The sequence below is a fragment of the Lepidochelys kempii genome, chromosome 26, assembly GCF_965140265.1.
Source record: "Lepidochelys kempii isolate rLepKem1 chromosome 26, rLepKem1.hap2, whole genome shotgun sequence".
NCBI lineage: Eukaryota > Metazoa > Chordata > Testudines > Cheloniidae > Lepidochelys > Lepidochelys kempii.
The window spans coordinates 226,839-247,680 of NC_133281.1; the positions used below are offsets into that span (position 1 = coordinate 226,839).

Here is a 20,842-nt window from a genome sequence, read left to right on the forward strand (position 1 = left end):
AAGCTGAAAAATGTTTTAGAAATCTCCTTGTATGACAAACCCTTCTGCATGCACTTCACAAGCACTGTAGGCAGCACATGCTACATTACAGATGCTCAAATGGAGCATGAGTAAAGTCCCCTTTGAAAACATGGGTCTAGTTTTGTGGGCCCTATTGTATTTCGATGGAATATAAGAGCACAGAGATGTTAACAAGAGTGTCAGTCTTAAATAAGGTTTGTTGTACAGAGACCTCAGGCTGCTTAGTACCATGGCAAACAATATTAAACACCACTTTAACCTTTTATTGAAGACACAAGAAAGGGAAAACAGCGAATACTTTACATTTCAAATGCTTTCAGTAAGGCTTTCATATTAACATCCCTTTCGCAGAGAAGAGTTTCTAGAAGGAAAGACACCCTTGTTTAAGAGACTCTTCAGTGGTATTAACAATGAAAATAATTGTCCTTTTGGGGAAAGAGAAAGGAGGGGGATAGAAAAGGACACGTGGGGAGGAGGCAGGGGGAGAGAAAGGCTTACAGTGGTGACCCGGTGGTGTTTGGGTTTCAGCCAAAGCCAGTAGAGATGGTGATGTTCCCCTGGGTCCCTCTCTTTGCCCTAGTCTGGTGAGTGCCTCTCTCAGAGTCAGGATAACAAAGGACAAGGATCCCAGGAGATGGAGGGGGTAGTAGCTGAGATGGTGCAATTCGCCCACTGATTTTTTCCCTGAAGTCTTTCTTTAAAGGACCCCAAAAGGAGTGATAGGTGGAATATCTTTACTCATCACTAATCTCATTACTTTGTCCACCAATTAGATCTAATTGCCAACACACCAACTTTTGGTGTCACACAGTCTTGTTTACCATGCAAAAAGAAAAGGAGTACTTGTGGCACCTTAGAGACTAACCAATTTATTTGAGCATGAGCTTTCGTGAGCTACAGCTCACTTCATCGGATGCAACCTTGAAACCTTGCAACCTCTGAAACCTTGTTTACCGTGCATGCTCTTAACAAAGTTCTTCAATTATATTGGCAGGCCTTTTCATGAGGACTAATTCAACCTGTCTCCCTTTCACACCTTTTTCCAATCAACATTATTATAAGTTATTGTGACCTTTTATAAGCTTTCATTCACTTTTTACAGTTGAGCTCACAATTACGGTAAATTTGTAGGTCCAATTATCACGACAGTGCTCCAAAACAAGAGCATGAGCACTTTTGTTTCCCCACTGTCTCTGCAGAAGCAGCAGCAAATTATTAAAGCTTATTTCACATCACTGATGATGCTGATGCACAAACACAGAAGAAAGTAAATAAAAGGCAGCGGCACTGATTCCTACCAAAACAGATTCCCTCTGGGGAAACAGTCAATGGAGAAGACATGTCAAGAAACAGACTTCACCTTCAAAGTGCTTGACAGTGGCCATCACCATCCCTTCCCTTCCCTCCTCTCCCCACCCTCACGGATTCAGACCCTTCTACACACAAATCTAAGCCCCTCAGCTACTGAGCAAGATATCAAGGAGTAAAGAATCACACAGTGCTTACCTTTTCATTATCTGTATTTCCAGACACCATCTCTCCCGATTTCGGAGACTTAGCTCCTGACGACACTGTTTAATAGCAATCTGCTCCCCTGTTTCCTGCGCAGACACAGAGAGAGTTAGGACAAACACATATTTACATGAGGGAAGTATTGTGAGGACCAACAGAAGATATAGTGGCCCAAAAAAATGTAAGGCTATTCTTGGGGATCCTCCCAGCTCTTCTTCAAGGCCCCACCCAGGGAGAAAGTCATTTAGGGCACCAAATGTGCACCAGAACAGAAGACAACCATTCTTGCCCCACCCCCCCTCAAAACCAGAATAGTACCCTGAATTTCAGGCTCATGCTTGCAAGTCTCCACAGTGAGGCTAAAATCTGAACCATGGAAGTTCACCTCTCTTTTCATACAGAATGTGTCCGGAGGCCAGGTTAGCAGAGACAAGAGTCCAGCAGAGCTGTCATGCTCACAACTCAAGGAACTGGTTCTCAGATTAGTTGTTTTCCATAAGCCTTAGCTGGCTGCTGGGGTTCAACATCATAGGAAGCAGCCAGCAGTCATTTGCTTCCAAGACACAATGGAACAGTCTAGGCTGCAAGCAGAGCAAGAGAGCTGAGAGAGCTGGAGGTTGACCTTATGGTGCCAAAGCTCTTACTCCCTAGGCAGGGCCGTCTTTAGGATTTATGGGGCCCTATTCAGTGTTATTAAACTGGTGCCCCTATGCCCAACTTGCTCTTAGTCACACAAACATAAGCTAACAGTATGGGAAAACTTGCCATATGCACTTTATTAAAAACAGTTTAAACCAATTAAGCTCACTATAATGCTGATGGACTATACTTGCACGAAAGAAGCAGAGCTATAGAAAAAATTCTGATTTATTGACAGAATGATGCAAATAATATTTTTTAAATTTGTCAACATTTTATTGGAAATTACTATGAAGAGGTATTGGAACAAGGATTTGTTTTTAATTAAAAGCAATCTTTCTGGCTTTTTTGGCTGCAAAATTAGAAATAATGTCATCGTATGACAAACACCAAGTGATATCTTGTTCGATTGCAAGAATAGCAAGACCAGTCAAGCATTCCTGACTCATTGTAGAGCGGAGATAGTTTTTAATGAGCTTTAGTTTTGAGAAACTCTGTTCTCCTGATGGTACTGTTACAGGAATTGTCAGCAGAATACGAGTGGCAATGTACACATTAGGATATATGTCAACATGTTTGCTGGTGTAAATAAACTGTACAATGTCCATCACCAACTTTGCATGTGGCAACATTGATGACAGACAATGTACTCAAGTCTTCGTACAGTTCAAGTCCATTTAAATCAAAATTATCACCATGCTTCAGGAGGCTCTCTAGGTTCTTGCACTGTCATTAGCTGCTCGTTTTACTATTTCGCCGAATTTAGTTATGTGATACAAAAATCCAAACTGTTCATGGTGTGCTCGTAAGGTATTAAACCTTTCATCAACAGCAGATATTGCTTTATCCATCATAAAATTAAAAAATTCAACCTCAAATTTCTTTTCTGGATCTTCTTCTGTACCCCTTTGAGGAGTCTGATTTGTCTTGTATACTCCCAAGTTACCTGAGGGGGGATACTGAGGGACGGGAGAGGGGCAGGCGGGGGCTCCACTGAAGGCGGTCCCAAGCCAGTGCCGCTGACCCCAGTGTGTCGAGGGGGCACAGCCCCCATCTCCACCCGCAGACCCCCAGAAGAATCCCCCCCTTGCTGACACACACCGAGCTTTGTACGCAGCAGACACTGTGGCAGCCTGGGCTCCGCCTGGGGGTGGAGGGATGAAGGATGCCAAGCCGCCCGGCCCACCTCATGGCAGAGGAGAGTTACAGTTCCCTGCCGAGACCCCTGCGCCCCCTCTCACGCAGAATGCGCCGCGTCAGCGCATGTGGCTCTGTGAATACGGCCCCGCCTAAGGAGACCGCAGCGCGCGCTATGTGTGCGGGGGCCGACTCGCTCTTACCGGCTGCCCCAACGGCGCCCCAGCTTTTTGGGTGCCCCACGCAGCCGCACATGCTGCGCGTGCCTGAGGACGGCCCTGTCCCCAGCTGCACGTGAGCGGGTGCTGAGTGCGACTGGCGCATGAGGGACCAGTAGCCTCTCCCCGTCGCAGAGGGGAGGGAACCCCTACCTTGTTGTGCCATCTGAGGACATTGCCAAAGCCCCCTGTCCCAAGCCTTTCCTTCATCTCCCAGGGGCCGCATGTCTGGACTTGCAGGGGAGGCCGGCTCATGGCGCTGGGTGGCTAAAGCAGCACGAGAAAGGGGGGACAGAGACCCTGGCGTTAACTCTCCCGGAAGGGCACGAATGACTCTGGCAGCAAACGAAGAGGGACGAAGACCCCCCGCCCCAGGGCCGCCGCCCGCGGCCTCGGCTGCCGGGCTCAGGGGCAGCCCGTTGCTCGGCCTGGGCCCTCGCACGCTGAGAAGCCAGGGTAAGGGAGCGGCCGGCGGACGCCGGGCTCCCCGCTCAGGTGCGGACAGCGGCCCCCGCGCAGGCAGGGAGCGGCCGGGCCGGGCAGGGCCGGGCCGGGCCGCCAGCCCGAGGGCGGGGCGAGGCGAGAGCCGGGCCCGGCGCCGCCCCGCAAGCCCAGCCGGGCGGCCCCGCGGCGCCCCTCACCTGCCCGCGCGCCGAGCCAGGCGCGGCCGGGTCTCGAGCCCAGGCTCCGGCCCCCGCCCGCCCGCGGGACTCAGCAGCGGCCTGGCACCAGGGCCGCAGCAGCGCGCTTCCGCCAGCGCTTCCTGCGCTGACCTCACAGGACACGTGGTGCCGCCGCGCGCCCCCCGCGGCGCCCCCTGCCGGCCGCCGCCACCACCAGGCTCGCGCTGGCTCCCGACTCGGGCCCCCTGCTGAAGGGACGCCAGCCCTGGCCCAGGCTGCCCCAGGGAGAACGGCGCTGGCTTCAGCTCCGGCTGTCACACAGGAGAGGCCGGACGTGGTTCGCGAAACGCAGGCTGTACGGTGCTTTCCCTGACGTTAAATGCGTGGGTGTCACACACACAAAGCTGCAAATCCTGAGGGCTTTCCGCCTGAGGGGAAGAATGGAGAAAAAGCTTTCCAGCGACGGGCAGGCTAGCTCTCTAACTTGCAACAGAATTAAAAACCCAAGTCGCTAGGACTCCTAATAGGTTTCAGAGGAGCAGCGTGTTAGTCTGTGTCCGCAAAAAGAACAGGAGGACCTGTGGCACCTTAGAGACTAACCGATTTATTTGAGCATAAACTTTCGTGAGCTACAGCTCACTTCATCGGATGCATGCCGTGGAAAATACAGTGAGGAGATTTACAACAGCCATTTTTTCATGTTCTGTGTGTATATAAATCTCCTCACTGTAATTTCCACTGAATGCATCCAATGAAGTGAGCTGTAGCTCACGAAAGCTCATGCTCAAATAAATTGGTTAGTCTCTAAGGTGCCACTAGCACTCCTGTTCTTTTTAGGACTACTAATAGATGTAAATGCTTGCCCAGGCGGGGCCTTCCTAGACAAAGTGGCTGGATTTGCAGCCACTACTTCAGTGTCAAGAGTAATTTTTGGCTTTGCTTTATTTGGTAACATTTTCTGTTTATATTGTAATGGGAGCTGCTGAGTACAGGGATAAGTTTCAGGAGGGTATCCATGTTAGTCTGTCAGTAAATACAAGGAGTCCTCCTTGTGGCACCTTAGAGACTAACAAATTAAAGCTAATTAGGATAACAAGGGGAGTGAGGCAGGGAGTCAAGTGCAATGCACCACTCCTTGCACACTCTACCTTGTGCTTCATTCAAGCTCTCTTGGCGCTAGCAATTTTTTTGCTGGCATGAGTTCTCCCCTCCCCCAGGAAAGCTGGGATAAGCTATTTAAGTAAATAAAATCATTTTGGTAGGACTGGTTTCTCTCCGTGTCTTACCCAATGCCCAACACTCCTTGTCACCACCTGCTCTCTCCCACACTCTCCCCCTTCCCTGGCTCTTTTCTCCCCACTCACCTTACCCATCTCTCCCTCCCACCCACCGTGCTCCATGTCCCAATGTTCTGAGTTAACGCACCCAGAGAGCGGCAGAGGTGCCTTTCAAAAGCCGGGTGAGCTCGGAGAACAGGAAAGACACCTGAGTCACAGTTTCTCCTCCCTGCAGATCCAGTCCTTTGTTTGTCTTGTTCACACCCTGCAGCAAGGAGGAAGGAAGTTCAGCACTGAAACACCTATAGTTTTAAAAATTCTCTGAAATGAGAGCTTACAGCTGAACTCAGGGATCAAGGGTTTTGTTTTTCTCACTAGTATTCTCCTAGACAAATGCTGGTGCTGGAGGAGATGGTCAGAGTTGGGAGAGAAGATTTTATCAAGAACCCTACTGAGGCAGGTAGATTAGAGACGGTGCTGATGGTGGCAACATATAAATATGGCTTAAGTGCTCCAGAGACAGGGCTCCAGTGAGAAGGTGCTTTTGTTCAGAGGAGATGAGGTCAGAGACTTTGACAGAGAAGGGAAGGGAGATGTGGAGCAAATGGGCTTCCCAGAGAGAGTGTACTTCTCAGTCTGCAAGAGAAAGAAAGTCTCCAGGGTCCTTGAAGGAGACCAGGATGGAGAGAAACTCATTAAAGGAGTCTATACTGAGATATTGGAGCCTTTGCTGATGGTCAATGAAAGAAAAAATAATCTTTTCCTCCAGTGCAATCAATAAGATCAGCTTCTGATGTCTGAGACCACCATGAATTCCAAATTGCACCATTGCCAGGCACCTGGTGAGCACCTAATATAGAAGTGTGAGTGCAAATGCCCAAGATATGGGTGGGAAAATTATTTCTATGGGGATGGAATTAGCACAGGGGATTTTCTCAGGAGGGATGGGTCCAATCTGTGGGTTCAAGTGAGCACATTACTGTACCATTACATTTCCTCTGACACCCAATGGGCTGGAAATTCCCCAAGGAGTGTAAGGTTTACTAATTATTTACAAGAAGTTTCAGCAATCTGGTATGACCCTTGTCCAAAGCTGCTTTTAATAGCAGCCTCATATATTGCTCCCTTCTGGACACACAGAGTCTTTATTGTGAATGGATACATCCCACAGATGCAAAATACTACGGCCTGGCCAGAGGAGGTTCTGAGTGATTCTCTTTACTGAATGCAGCAGGGTCCCAAAGTGCACAGCATGTCTCAGGATCAGACCTATGCAAATTTAAGATTCACATTTCACTTGCACAGAAGTCAGAAAATTCACACTTAAGGTTCCCATAGCAACAGGAACTTGGCCCCCTTGTGTGTATGTATTACAAAAGAGTCTTTTATAGGAGCACATAACACTAGGCTCTACCAGCTGACAAGAAACAGCATAACACAAAGGACATTTATTTTATATAAAGGAAAATGTGCAAATATACAGACTCGGGCAAGGAGGGAGTTTTACCAGACCTGCCAGAGAAGGAACAAGTACAGAAGCAAAACAATGTTATAGTAGCAGGGAAATGCATTAATTGCATTAATTAAATTTGTGACTGAACTCCTTGGGGGCAAATTGTATGTCCCCTGCTCTGTTTTACCCACATTCTGCCATATATTTCATGTAATAGCAGTCTTGGATGATGACCCAGCACATGCTCATTTTAAGAACACTTTCACTGCTGGTTTGACAAAATGCAAAAGTGCGTACCAATGTGATATTTCTAAAGATAGCTACAGCATTCCACCCAAGTTTTAAGAATTGGAAGTGCCTTCCAAAATCTGAGAGGGACAAGGTGTGGAGCATGCTTTCAGAAGCCTTAAAAGAACAGCGCTCCAATGCGGGAACTACAGAACCCAAACCAAAAAAAGAACATCAACCTTCTGCTGATGGCATCCGACTCAGATGATGAAAATGAACAGGTGTCCATCTGCACAGCTTTGGATTGTTATCGAGCAGAACCCATCATCAGCATGGACACGTGTCCCCTGGAATGGTGGTTGAAGCATGAAGTGGATCCAGACGGCTGGCACTTACATTAAAAAGGTTGCAGAGCAGTTTTTAAACTAAGACATGGGAGAAAGCTGGTTGCTGCAGAGGAGCACATGGATCGGACAGAGACTTCTCTTAGAGGAGAGTCTACTGAAGTGAGCTGTAGCTCATGAAAGCTTATGCTCAAATAAATTGGTTAGTCTCTAAGGTGCCACAAGTACTCCTTTTCTTTTTGCGGATACAGACTAACACGGCTGCTACTCTGAAACCAGTGACTACACCGAAATCCCTGCAAGCTGCATGGACACTTTTCAAAGACACCATAATAGAGGCCCAACTTAAATGTATACCCCAAATTAAAAAAAAAAAAAAACACAGGAAAAGAACTAAAAAGCCACCGTGGCTTACCAACCATGTAAAAGAAGCAGTGAGAGATAAAAAGGCATCTTTTAAAAAGTGGAAGTCAAATCCTAGTGAGGAAAATAGAAAGCAACATAAACACTGCCAAAGTAAGTGTAAAAATGTTATAAGAAAAGCCAAAAAGGAGTTTGAAGAACAACTAGCCAAAACCTCAAAAGGTAATAACAAAATATTTTAAGTACATCAAAAGCAGGAAGCTTGCTAAACAACCAGTGAGGCCCCTGGACGATCGAGATACAAAAGGAGCACTTAAAGATGATAAAGTCATTGCAGAGAAACTAAATGAATTCTTAGCTTCAGTCTTCACGGCTGAGGATGTTAGGGAGATTCCCAAACCTGAGCCATCTTTTGTAGTTGACAAATCTGAGGAATTGTCACAAACTGAAGTGTCACTAGAGGAGGTTTTGGAATTAATTGATAAACTTAAAAGTAACAAGTCACTGGGACCAGATGGCATTCACCCAAGAGTTCTGAAAGAACTCAAATGTGAAATTGCATAACTATTAACTATGGTTTGTAACCTGTCCTTTAAATCAGCTTCTGTACCCAGTGACTGGAAGATAGCTAATGTAACGCCAATATTTAAAAAGGGCTCTTGAGGTCTAACGTCAGTACTGGGCAAATTAGTTGATACAATAGTAAAGAATAAAATTGTCAGACACGTAGAACATAAATTGTTGGGCAAAAGTCAACATGGTTTCTGTAAAGGGAAATCATGTCTTACTAATCTATTAGAGTTCTTTGAAGGCGTCAACAAACATGTGGACAAGGGGGATCCACTGGACATAGTGTACTTAGATTTCCAGAAAGCCTTTGTCAAGGTACCTCACCAAAGGCTCTTATGTAAATTAAGTTGTCCTGGGATAAGAGGGAAGATCCTTTCATGGATTGAGAACTGGTTAAAAGACATGGAACAAAGGGTAGGAATAAATGGTAAATTTTCAGAATGGAGAGGGGTAACTAGTGGTGTTCCCCAAGGGTCAGTCCTAGGACCAGTCCTATTCAACTAATTCATAAATGATCTGGAGAAAGGGGTAAACAGTGAGGTGGCAAAGTTTGCAGATGATACTAAATTGCTCAAGATAGTTAAGACCAAAGCAGACTGTGAAGAACTTCAAAAAGATCTCACAAAACTAACTGATCGGGCAACAAAATGGCAAATGAAATTGAATGTGGATGAATGTAAAGTAATGCACATTGGAAAAAATAACCCCAACTATACATACAATAAGATGGGGGCTAATTTAGCTACACCTAATCAGGAAAGAGATCTTGGGGTCATCGTGGATAGTTCTCTGAAGACGTCCACACAGTGTGCAGCGGCAGTCAAAAAAGCAAACAGGATGTTAGGAATCATTACAAAAGGGATAGAGAATAAGACAGAGAATCTCTTATTGCCCTTATAGAAATCCATGGTACACCCACATCTTGAATACTGCGTACAGAGGTGGTCTCATCATCTCAAAAAAGATATACTGGCATTAGAAAAAGTTCAGAGAAGGGCAACTATAATGATTAGGGGTTTGGAACGGGTCCCATATGAGGAGAGATTAAAGAGGCTCGGACTTTTCAGCTTGGAAAAGAGGAGACTAAGGGGGATATGATAGAGGTATTTAAAATCATGAGTTGTGTGGAGAAAGTGAATAAGGAAAAGTTATTTACTTGTTCCCATAAGAACTAGGGGCTACCAAATGAAATCAATGGGCAGCAGGTTTAAAACAAATAAAAGGAAGTTCTTCTTCACTCAGCGCACAGTCAGCCTGTAGAACTCCTTGCCTGAGGAGGTTGTGCAGGCGAGGACTATAACAGGTTTTAAAAGAGAACTAGATAAATTCATGGAGGTTAAGTCCATTAATGGCTATTAGCCAGGATAGGTAAGGAATGGTGTCCCTAGCCTCTGTTTGTCAAAGGGTGGAGATGGATGGCAGGAGAGAGAACACTTGATCATTACCTGTTAGGTTCACTCCCTCTGGGGCACCTGGCACTGGCCACTGTCAGTAGACCTTTGGTCTGACCCAGTATAGTCATTCTTATGCTCTAAAACGGATTTCTTGAGGACCTGCTCCATGATTTTTCCAGGGACTGAGGTGAGGCTGACTGGCTTGTAGTTCCCCAGATCCTCCTCCTCCTCTTTTTTAAAGATGGGCACTACATTAGCCTTTTTCCAGTCATCCGGGACTTCCCCCAATTGCCATGAGTTTTCAAAGATAATGGCCAATGGCTCTGCCATCACATCCACCAACTCCTTTAGCACCCTCAGATGCAGCGCATCCGGCCCCATGGACTTGTGCTCATCCAGCTTTTCTAAATAGTCCTGAACCTCTTCTTTCTCCACAAAGGGCTGGTCACCTCCTCCCCAGACTGCTGCCCAGGGCAGTAGTCAGGGAGCTGACCTTGTTCGTGAAGACAGAAGCAAAAAAAGCATTGAGTACATTAGCTTTTTCCACATCCTCTGTCACTAGGTTGCCTCCCTCATTCAGTAAGGGGCCCACACTTTCCTTGACTTTCTTCTTGTTGCTAACGTATCTGAAGAAACCCTTCTTGCTACTCTTAACATCTCTTGCTAGCTGCAACTCCAGGTGTGATTTGGCCTTCCTGATTTCACTCCTGCATGCCTGAGCAATATTTTTATACTCCTCTCTGGTCATTTGTCCAATCTTCCTCTTCGTGTAACATTCTTTTTTGTGTTTAAGATCAGCAAGGATTTCACTGTTAAGCCAAGCTGGTTGCCTGCCATATTTACTATTCTTTCTGCACGTCGGGATGGTTTGTTCCTGCAACCTCAATAAGGATTCTTGAAAATGCAGCCAGCTCTCCTGGACTCCTTTCCCCCTCATTCTCCCAGGGGATCCTGCCCATCAGTTCCCTGAGGGAGCCAAAGTCTGCTTTTCTGAAATCCAGGGTCCGTATTCTGCTGCTCTCCTTTCTTCCTTGTGTCAGGATTCTGAACTCGACCATCTCAGGGTCACTGTCTCCCAGGTTCCCATCCATTTTTGCTTCCCCTACTAATTCTTCCCTGTTTGTGAGCAGCAGGTCACGAAGAGTTCTTCCCCCAGTTGGTTCCTCCAGCACTGGTGGGGAAGGAGAATTGCTGCCACCCAAGAGGAACAGGGAACAGCTGTGTAAAGTTCAGATTATAGTAGGTCAGGGTGGGGAGCAAGAGGAAGAGAAACAAAAACGGGAGAGAAAAACCAAGGAGACAGAAACACAGAGAAGGGACAAGCAGGACTGGATGGAGCATCATAGGCGTTCTGGGCTAAGACAGGGCAACACTGGCTGGAAACTGAAGAGAATCTGTGGGAAGGAGAAGGGATTAGTGATTTAACGCTTATTCTCAGTTACTGGAAGAAGCATTTACTCCTAAATGAGAATATTAATTCTGGTGAATACCCACTGGGAAGAGGGAGTTCTAACAAAAATGAAACAATGCTAGACTCTTGAGGTCAATATTTTCTGAGGCTAAACAGCTTACCTGGTTGCTTCCTGAGCCTCATGGTCACTTATCAGATGCTCCGTCACAACAGGTTTCAGAGTAACAGCCGTGTTAGTCTGTCTTTGCAAAAAGGAAAGGAGTACTTGTGGCACCTTAGAGACTAACCAATTTATTTGAGCATAAGCTTTTGTGAGCTACAGCTCACTTCATCGGATGCATACCGTGGAAACTGTAGAAGACATTATATACACACAGAGACTCAAACCCAGTAATTTTACATCTGTTCTTCTTTTAGCTTGAGACATTGTTTTGCATTAAGAATTCTGAGGGATGCCAACCTCAAAAATGCTTATAACCTGCACCCTGTTTTACATAACTAGACATTTAAGGTTTGTCTATGCTATAAAAACTATCCATCACTGACAAACAGGTACAACTGAACCTGGAGCAAAGAGGGTTACCTCAATCAGCATATACTTGTTAAATATATGTGGAGAAACAGTCCCTGCCCCAAAGAGCTTACAATCCTGGACAAGCAACATACAAAGGGGGGCAAGAGGCATAAAACGTACAGTCAAAACATTCATCATTTTCCTTTGAGTCTGCAGCCAAATGCCCAGTAACACAAGATTGCAATGCAGCTAGCCTGGTTCAGCTCCCATTTCCTCAGAGAATGGAAAGGACACACCCAAACAGTCAGAGATCACCTCTTAACTAGGTGTCTCACACAGTGACAATCGCAACTGATCGCTATAGGTGAGTGGTTCTCAACCTTTCCAGACTACTGTACCCCTTTCAGGAATCTGAAGCCCAAGCCCTGCCACCCAGAGCTGAAGCATGTAACTTTGCTTTGTGGGACCCCACTGTGGTGTGGGGCTGCAGACAACTTCCCTGCTTGCCAGCCCTGCACTTGAGATCCCCCTGGGGATCACAATTCCCAGGTTAAGAAACACTGATCTAGATGAGTTGATGTACCCCTGGAAGACCTCTGCGTTCACGTATCCCTGGCTGAGAACCAATGCTATAGGTCATGGCTGAGGTAACTAACTGGTCCCTATATTTCATTTAGATGAGGTCAGTGACTGGTCCTTACCCATCATCATAGTTACTGATAAATGTAAAGCTGCCTCTGTAAACGAATGATGCTCTCTGTAACTCTCAATGGCCTGTTTCCAGCTTGCACTCCATGATGCAACTCTCAGATGCACAGAGCTTCATTAGTCATTAAAACATTCAGCTTGGAAATCTGCATTAGTTTAATCACAAAACATCCTTTCCTGACTTGAACACGCACACTATTTTGCCTCAGCCTGCCTCTTCGTCACTGTGGCGGACGTAGGAGTTACTGGTTTGCGGGAGGGGATGTACACCAGTTATAGGGGGACGTGGATGAACAACAGTTACCATACAAAGATAGGAGAGAGTAGAAGTTGGGCAGTGAGCTGAAATGTTAGAACCTGTTTATTGTGTGCTTGGGAGACAGTTACTCCATCCCTCATCTATGCTCGTTCTGTTTCTAGCAGCAGTTGAGATAAGTGCCCCTGCTGCACTCCCTAGGTTTGCAGACTTGCCATCCACTCAGCAACAAGTTACAGGCTGTGCTGAGCTGAACGGATGAGGAAGAGAGAACTGTGTGATAAATAACTAAGGAGCTGCATCACTGCAGGAAAAACATGTTAAAGTACACATGAAAAACCAAACACACAAACATGACGCACAAGGAGCGCAGAAAGAAACCGGCTGAAGGGGCAGCCCCTAGAAATCTGCTCCAGCTCTGACCCCAGCTCTGAAGAGAGAGAGAGTGAGACAGCCCCACATGAGTCCTGCAGAGAACTTAGCTCTGCGTGACAGGGGATATCACCTGTTTACCTCCCACCACCTCTTGAAGTAACTGTTACAAATTAAACTTTGTTCTTGTTTCTGGGATTTGACAACAAAACAAGTCAGAACAAGTCTGTTTGGAAAGCAACTATTCACTGCAACAATGTCCTGTAGACAGAATGTATTAAATGCTCAACTTAGCTGGAGGGAACTGCTCTATGAGTTCTGGAGGCAGAAAAAGGAGACCAGTAGCAGGAGTTGCCAATCTGATGGGGAAGGAGAACTGCTGCCACCCAAGAGGAACAGGGAACAGCTGTGTAAAGCTCAGATTATAGTAGGTCAGGGTGGGGAGCAAGAGGAAGAGAAACAAAAATGGGAGAGAAAAACCAAGGAGACGGAAACATAGAAAAGGGACAAGCGGGACTGGATGGAGCATCATAGGAGTTCTGGGCTAAGACAGGGCAACGCTGGCTGGAAACTGAAGAGAATCTGTGGGAAAGAGAAGGGATTAGTGATTTAACGCTTATTCTTAGTTACTGGAAGAAGCATTTACTCCTAAATGAGAATATTAATTCTGGTGAATACCCACTGGGAAGAGGGAGTTCTAACAAAAATGAAACAATGCTAGACTCTGGAGGTCAATATTTTCTGAGGTTAAACAGCTTACCTGGTTGCTTCATCACCTCCTGAGTCTCATGGTCACTTATCAGATGCTCCATCACAACAATAACCACATTAGTATTCAAACCCAGTAATTTTACATCTATTCTTCTTTTAGCTTGAGACATTGTTTTGCATTAAGAATTCTGAGGGATGCCAACCCCAAAAATGCATATAACCTGCACCCTGTTTTACGTAACTAGACATTTAAGGTTTGTCTATGCTATAAAAATGATCCGTCACTGACAAACAGGTACAATTGAACCTGGAACAAAGAGGGTTACCTCAATCAGCATGGGACGGCAGGGCAAAAACACGCCGCATCTAGTGTGGGAGGGGAGAGCAAGGACACACTGTGTCCTGCACTATTTTAGAAACTGTGATTAAATCCTACTCTTCCCCTTGATTTCTGAAGCAGAATTTTGTAGCATGGTCAGGATTGTTTGAAGTGTTAATGTAGCCATGCTGGTCTAAAGAGGTCAGTTCTAAGGCTAAAGTTGTCAGGACTCTGGAGGCCTGGTCCTAGCACCTCCTGTGCACAGGAGGCCCAGGCTTTAGAGTCTCAATCCTGAGCCTGCTAGAGACTGATTTATATTTGACACATGCACAGCTTCCAGCTCTCTAAACTAAAGGATTGGCAGAAACACCATGAGGCTATGACAGGCTCAGTTACTATTTCTCTAGATATCTATACCAAGCTCATTGTTGTGGTCCCTTGGAAAAGAGAGCCCTACAGAGGGCAATCAGTGGGAGTGGGGTAATGAGGAGAATTTGTGGCATGCTCCTGTTAATCATTCACAGAACAACTAGCTTCCTCTAGGGCAGCCTTATAAAAACCAAGACCCAGTAGCTAATCAAGGGAGGCAGGCACAGCCAGGAGAAGATGATGAGTACAGGGTGAATCCAACTCCAAGAATCCTAAGAATTTGTCTAATTAGCTGACCTCATGGCAGGTGTCAAGTGAAATGATGGCCTCTGATATGCTTGGCTCCAGCTGACATTGGGCAGGACTTATTGAAACAAGGTAGAAAAATGCCTCTGGCCAGAAGCCAATGGAGGTGAGGCACTGACTGCACGGAAAGGAGACAGAGTCAGAGAAGCTGCCCTTTTCCCCAGTCCCTTTTGAAATACTCATTGCTAGATACCATCATGCAAGGGCCTAGACTCCACTGAGAGGATGCAGCCGAAACAGCTTGTCTGGAAATTCCACAGGACTGCAGTTGAGGGTTGTTAGCTACTGTGTTCATAGACAAGAACCAGGAGAGTGAGGTGCTCACACTGGGAGGCATGACTATCTGGGTAGTTAGACCAAACCTGTCTCTGTGGTATCTGAGCACCTTGTTACCTTCTGCTCCTATCCAATCCCATTAACTCAGACTTGCTGGTGTCGGACATCTGTTTAACTCTCCTTAACACTAAAGTAGCAGATTGCTGCTATGCAGCAAGAGCACTCAAGCCCAGCCACCAGGACTGTAGCAGGTTAATCTCAGACTGAAGTTTTGGGCATCCCTGCAGGGGATACTTTGAGAATCATTCCCAAAGAAGTTTGACATGAGGAAGAGTTTCAGTGACCGCAATCTTATCTCACCACACCACTTTTCCACTCTCAGTTAAGCAGAAAGGTCCCCTGCAGGGCAGCGACCTCTCTTCTAGCTGTGACATGAATATACTTTCACTATAGACCCAAGCTGGCAGAGAGATCAATCAAACCTTCAGGAGAGGGGATCCCAATTTGCAAGACACTCTTAGATCTGACAAGCAGCTGTGGGCTATGCTGCTCCCTGGCTTAAGTCTCTGCAGGCTCTGTTCACCCCTCATGTGCTGCACAGAAGCAGCTGTTGTGTTTCCAACAGATCCTTTAAAAACATACTATTATTTTTTTAACACATTGAGCTAAAGTAGCTTTGTCCTGTTACGGAAATGTGCATTCACTGTGCCTTGGAGTAACTGAGTCAGTGCCACCTTCCCCCCTCCTCTTCCTGCTCCCACCAGGAAATACCTAGGCAAAAGAACCAGAAACTCAGTCCCAGCCATCACTACAACACTACACCAGATTCTTCAGGTTCATCCCAACAAAACCAGTTCCTCATATAATGGATCTAACAGTGACTCTGTCGGAAAATACTCCTGAAGCCAGCTCTGAGAAGCGTACGGCAGTCAGGCCTGTTCTTTCCCATTAAGCACAATATGGGAAGGTGAACTAGTGGCTTTCTGGACTACTAAAGGTAGGAGCTCATAGCAGTCAGCTGATGCGTATAAAAAGGAAGCAAAACAAGTGTCTCTCTTGAGCCACAAGGAAAAGACACCTGGTGGAAACCCAGAGCATTTGTAACAAGGTGAAAGCAGATGGTGATGGGACATACATAGTGGCTGTCACTTCACCTAGTCTTCTTTCATCAGCATGCACTGCTGCAGGATGGGGCGTCTTTATTTGAGAATGACATGCACGCTTGGGCAAGTCACTTCACCTCTCCATGACTCAGTTTCTACAGCTGTAAAATGGCTTTTGTACCCACTCACCAGCCTCTCAGCTGTTTGGGGTCAGTTAATGCCTGTCCAGTGTTCTGAACACATAAAATGCTAAGTACTGTTATTGTAACAGCCTATCACTGACCCCAGGACCATAGTGTGACACCCTCTCCACATCCCAACCCCTGCTACCCTCCATCGTCCTCCTGCAGTATCTCACTCCCTTACAATCCTGCTGATATTTAGGCCACATAAAGATACCAGTAGGTAGAGGTGGCCCAGACATTCACCTAGCATGCCACATTTTAAGGGGCACCTAGATAGTCCACTGAATAGCAGTGCTCAGATAGTGGGCCATTTTTCAGACTCTTTAAGAAGCTCTTGAGCCCTCCTCCACAGACTCTGGTGACTCTATCAGCTTTTCGAGACACCTGCCCAGTTCTAAATTCTCTTTTGAAATTGTTAGTGTTGGAGTACGTATGTTAAAGCATTGATCTGCTGAAAGGTGTTAATGACTACCACCAAGCAGGTCTTTGATCTACAGACAATCAGACTTGGTTTAAGTCAATGGGTGTTGTCATAAATATAAAGGGAAGGGTAAACACCTTTAAATCCCTCCTGGTCAGAGGAAAAACCCTGTCACCTGTAAACGGTTAAGAAGCTAAAGATAACCTCGCTGGCACCTGACCACAATGACCAATGAGGAAACAAGATACTTTCAAAGCGGAGGGGGGGGGGGGTAACAAAGGGTTCTCTCTGTCTGTGTGTTGCTTTTGCCAGGACCAGAGAAGGAATGCAGGTCAGAACTCCTGTAAAAAGATCAGTAAGCAATCTAGTTAGATATGCATTAGATTCTGTTTTGTTTAAATGGCTGGTAAAATAGCTGTGCTGAATGGAATATATATTCCTGTTTTTGTGTCTTTTTGTAACTTAAAGTTTAGCCTAGAGGGATTCTCTATATCTTGAATCTGGTTACCCTGTAAGGTATTTACCATCCTAATTTTACAGAGGTGATTCTTTTACTTTTTCTTTAATTAAAATTCTTCTAAGAACCTGATTGCTTTTTCCTTGTTCTTAAGATCCAAGGGTTTGGGTCTGTGCTCACCTATGCAAGTGGTGAGGATTTTTATCAAGCCTTCCCCAGAAAAGGGGATGTAGGGCTTAGGGGGGATTTTGAGGGGAAAGACATTTCCAAGTGGGCTCTTTCCCTGTTATGTTTGTTAGGCGCTTGGTGGTGGCAGCAATAAAGTCCAGGGACAAAAGGTAAAATAGTTTGTACCTTGGGGAAGTTTTAACCTAAGCTGGTAAAAATAAGCTTAGGGGGGTTTTCATGCAGGTCCCCACATCTGTACCCTAGAGTTCAGAGTGGGGAAGGAACCTTGACAGGTGTGCTAAGCACCCTTCCTACAGGTGAAATGGAAGGAGCAATTAAATGCTCCTTTATACAGTGATAACTGGAAACAGGAAGAGGGTACTGCCCAAAGTCTCACTAGGAGGCCTATGAGGACTAAGATGTGTGGTGTGACCGATTTTCCTGGGACTGGGTGCAATCACAGGGGCTAGGGGAGTGTACGCAAGCTGAGTGTGCTGGAGCAGAGAAAGACAGCAGAAAGCAAAAGAATCAGTGGTTGAGTGTGGCCCTGACATGGAGCAGAGAGACAGAGCTCCTTGGGCACAGAAATTACTAGATGAGCAGACTTGGAAACAACAAGAAAAGAAGATGCCTGCTGTTGTTTCTATTGTGTTCAAGGAAACAAGACTTTGGTGTAATCCTGTTTATAAACAAGAAATGCATACAAAGAATATACCTGATTCAGATCCTCAATTTCTTCTTCTAATGGAAAGAATTCTGCAAGGTCCCAAATATTGTCTAAGCACTCAGGACAAAGGTGCAATAGTAAATTTACCTGTTGCAGATAGAGGTCTCACATGATCATGCCCTGCTTTCTTGGCTTCTCTTGCTCAGTCATCCCCTTACATATTCTGTTGGCCCAGATCTCTACCTGGGTGGCTTCGTAGGGCATTTAAAATGAAAAGCAGAAGTTGTGGCCCAGCAGAAGCCCCTGAACAGCTTCCCTCCCTCAGGAAGCCTCCTCTTATGACACACCCTTGCTGCAGTAATAAGTAGGTTCCTCCCTAAGCAGAGGAAGTCCAGCTGGAAACAGTCAGCCCCTGACCCACCAAGCGATGTCATGTTTAGTCCAACCGGGTGTGACACTCCCACAAAGCCACACACATATCTGGGATTGTTGAATTAAATTTGAGTATAATTAGATTTGCATCCAGTCTCCGAGGTTCCTGCTGCTTCACATAAAATATGTAGATGGATCAGTTCATGACCTCACCATTAGACACAAAACATGACATTTAAAGTGTGATTCAGTACAACAGCCTGCACCAGGACAACAATCCGATAGGAAATGGAGACTAGCAGATAAGGTGCTTCCCCAAAGAAGGCCCCTGAGAACTTCTTTCAGACTCTTGGGGTCTGGACTGTGGTCCAGAAAGAAATAATCAGGAAAATGAGCAATAAATGTTAGAAATTAAATTGGACTAGGAGTTTCCATACTTACCCACTGTGAAAAAAGGAGATCTCTGCAAAACGCTAGGGACTTACCAACTGGAGGAGACACCCATGCACAGGGAGGTAGGAACAAGAGCTGGCTTTCTTTTATTGCTGGGGGAAGCTAGACTACCTGTGCAGTCTCTGAGAGTAATGCGGACAATCTGTGTGAAATAATCTTGGGCTGTGATAAGAGAAAATGAATTGATATTCCAATGCCCGATGAAGTGAGGCTGGGAGCCGCAGGCCCTTTAAATTGCACTTGGGGAAGCTAATCCACCCCAGTACAGTGCACCAGCTCTTGCCCCACACAGCGCACACACCCCTCATCAAGAGCAAAGCCTGTTCTGCCAGCAGCATGCCAACCATGCAGAAGTCCTCTCCGGACACAAGGCGAGTTCTGAGGTTGGCTGACAGAGGAAGGTGGTGTATTGAAGGAGGAGAAGGCATAGCCAGGGCAGACCTGTAACTTAGCAATTCCTTAGCTGCCACAATGCACAAGGCAGCCCTAACCTGTCCCAGTAGCTGAATTGTCTCCCAGCAGCCCCAGAATTGGGGAAGCACAGCTGCATGTGTTTGGTCCCTAATCCCTATGAGCACCCAGGCGGAACTAGATGGGTTAAAGAACACCATGAAGTCTGCAGTTGCAGCCTGGGAAACATCTTGTTGCAGTCTAGCAATCGGAAGTCCATAATATGCTAATTACCACTAATATGGTCTAGAGTCAGTGTTATCTAATTTACACCGCTGTAAATACCTCCCTACAGCAGGGGACTTAAACACATAAGGATGTTCTCAGTCAAAAACTTTAATCCAGTTGGAGTTAAGGTTAGTTTGTATCAATAATTTAAAGGAAAAAGCATATGAAACCCCTCCCCCAAAACACACACCCTGGAATGCCAGGAAGTTTAAAGTTAAGGTAGAACTACAACTTTTGAAATTATCTATCCCTAACACCCAGATTTGTCCCATCAATGTCCCATGAAGAGAACACTTTACTTCTTACAGCACCATAGTTGTCAAATCTCTGACTTACTGATGACCACGTAGACAAACCACAGAAACAGACATACACACTTTGCTAGTTCATGAACCAAAAAGAGCCTTCTCTATTTTTAAAGTGTGCATGTGCTACCAAATATAAAGGTGTCATTAGAACTGGCATATCTTTGTGTACAAACTTTTGAAGCCAAGATTGTAAAATTATGCCTTTATGGGCAAGATCATAGGACGCAGCAGCAACAAAGCATCACACAGAGATGTGAAACCAGTAATAAAGCCACGTTCTTGATAGGCAGCTTGTAAGCTGTACAAAAGAGTGTCTCATCCATATTTTACCTACCAGTACTGCAGCTTCACGAAGGTGAAGGTAACTACACAGGAAGAAAGCTGGGATGGGCCTATTTGCTTAATTTTTATTTTGCTTCTTTCTAAAGAGAATTTTCTTTGTGCTTGTCTTTGCCACTAGAAATTCCAGCCCTGTACCCTGGTCTCTAAGTGCCCCTACCTGGGTATTTCCATACTTTCCAATATTTGTTCTTAAACTTTACATTAACTGATCATTCCTTGGCTTTCTGAGCTGTGTTTTTATTACACAGCAGAATACCTTGAATGCTTTTTCCATGTAGCGTGACAAAGCTCTGCCCTTGTCTCTGTGGGTCCCGTGTTTCCTGAAAAATTTCACTAGCATCAGAGGCTCACTGTGACCCTCCACGTAACCCTTCTCTCGCTAGAGACAAGGGTCAGTCTACTAAGTCATTTTCATCATAAACCAGCAAGGGAAGTGAGGAGACGCTATCCTCCCTTGCAGTCTCTGTTGTCTCCCAGTCTCAGTGATTAATCCGGAGGGGGGGGGAAGGGGGGGGGAGGGGGAGAGCAAAGGAAGGAGCCCAGGCCCACCCTCTACTCCAGGCTCCAGCCCAGGGACCCTAATAGTATCAGCTATGGTAGCTGACCTTTTAGAAACATGACACATACAATTCCCTGGGGTACTTCCCCACAGCAGCCCCCACTTAGA

The 20,842-nt window shown here is 45.9% G+C and overlaps 1 protein-coding gene across 12 annotated transcripts in view; it reads right to left on the reverse strand.

Annotated features, from left to right (window-relative positions):
* IKBKB (inhibitor of nuclear factor kappa B kinase subunit beta) overlaps positions 1-20,842 on the reverse strand; it is a 65,631-nt gene that overhangs the window by 21,111 nt on the left and 23,678 nt on the right. For 3 of the 12 annotated variants that reach the window (XM_073325017.1, XM_073325024.1, XM_073325027.1), the window contains exons 1-3: positions 4,169-4,292; positions 3,681-3,794; positions 1,528-1,622 (exon numbers count right to left, since the gene is read on the reverse strand). In XM_073325017.1, coding sequence (XP_073181118.1) covers positions 1,528-1,622; positions 3,681-3,782 — 197 coding nt within the window. In that variant the 5' untranslated portion in view covers positions 3,783-3,794; positions 4,169-4,292. The other 9 variants (XM_073325023.1, XM_073325026.1, XM_073325022.1 and 6 more) reach the window with 9 other exon arrangements.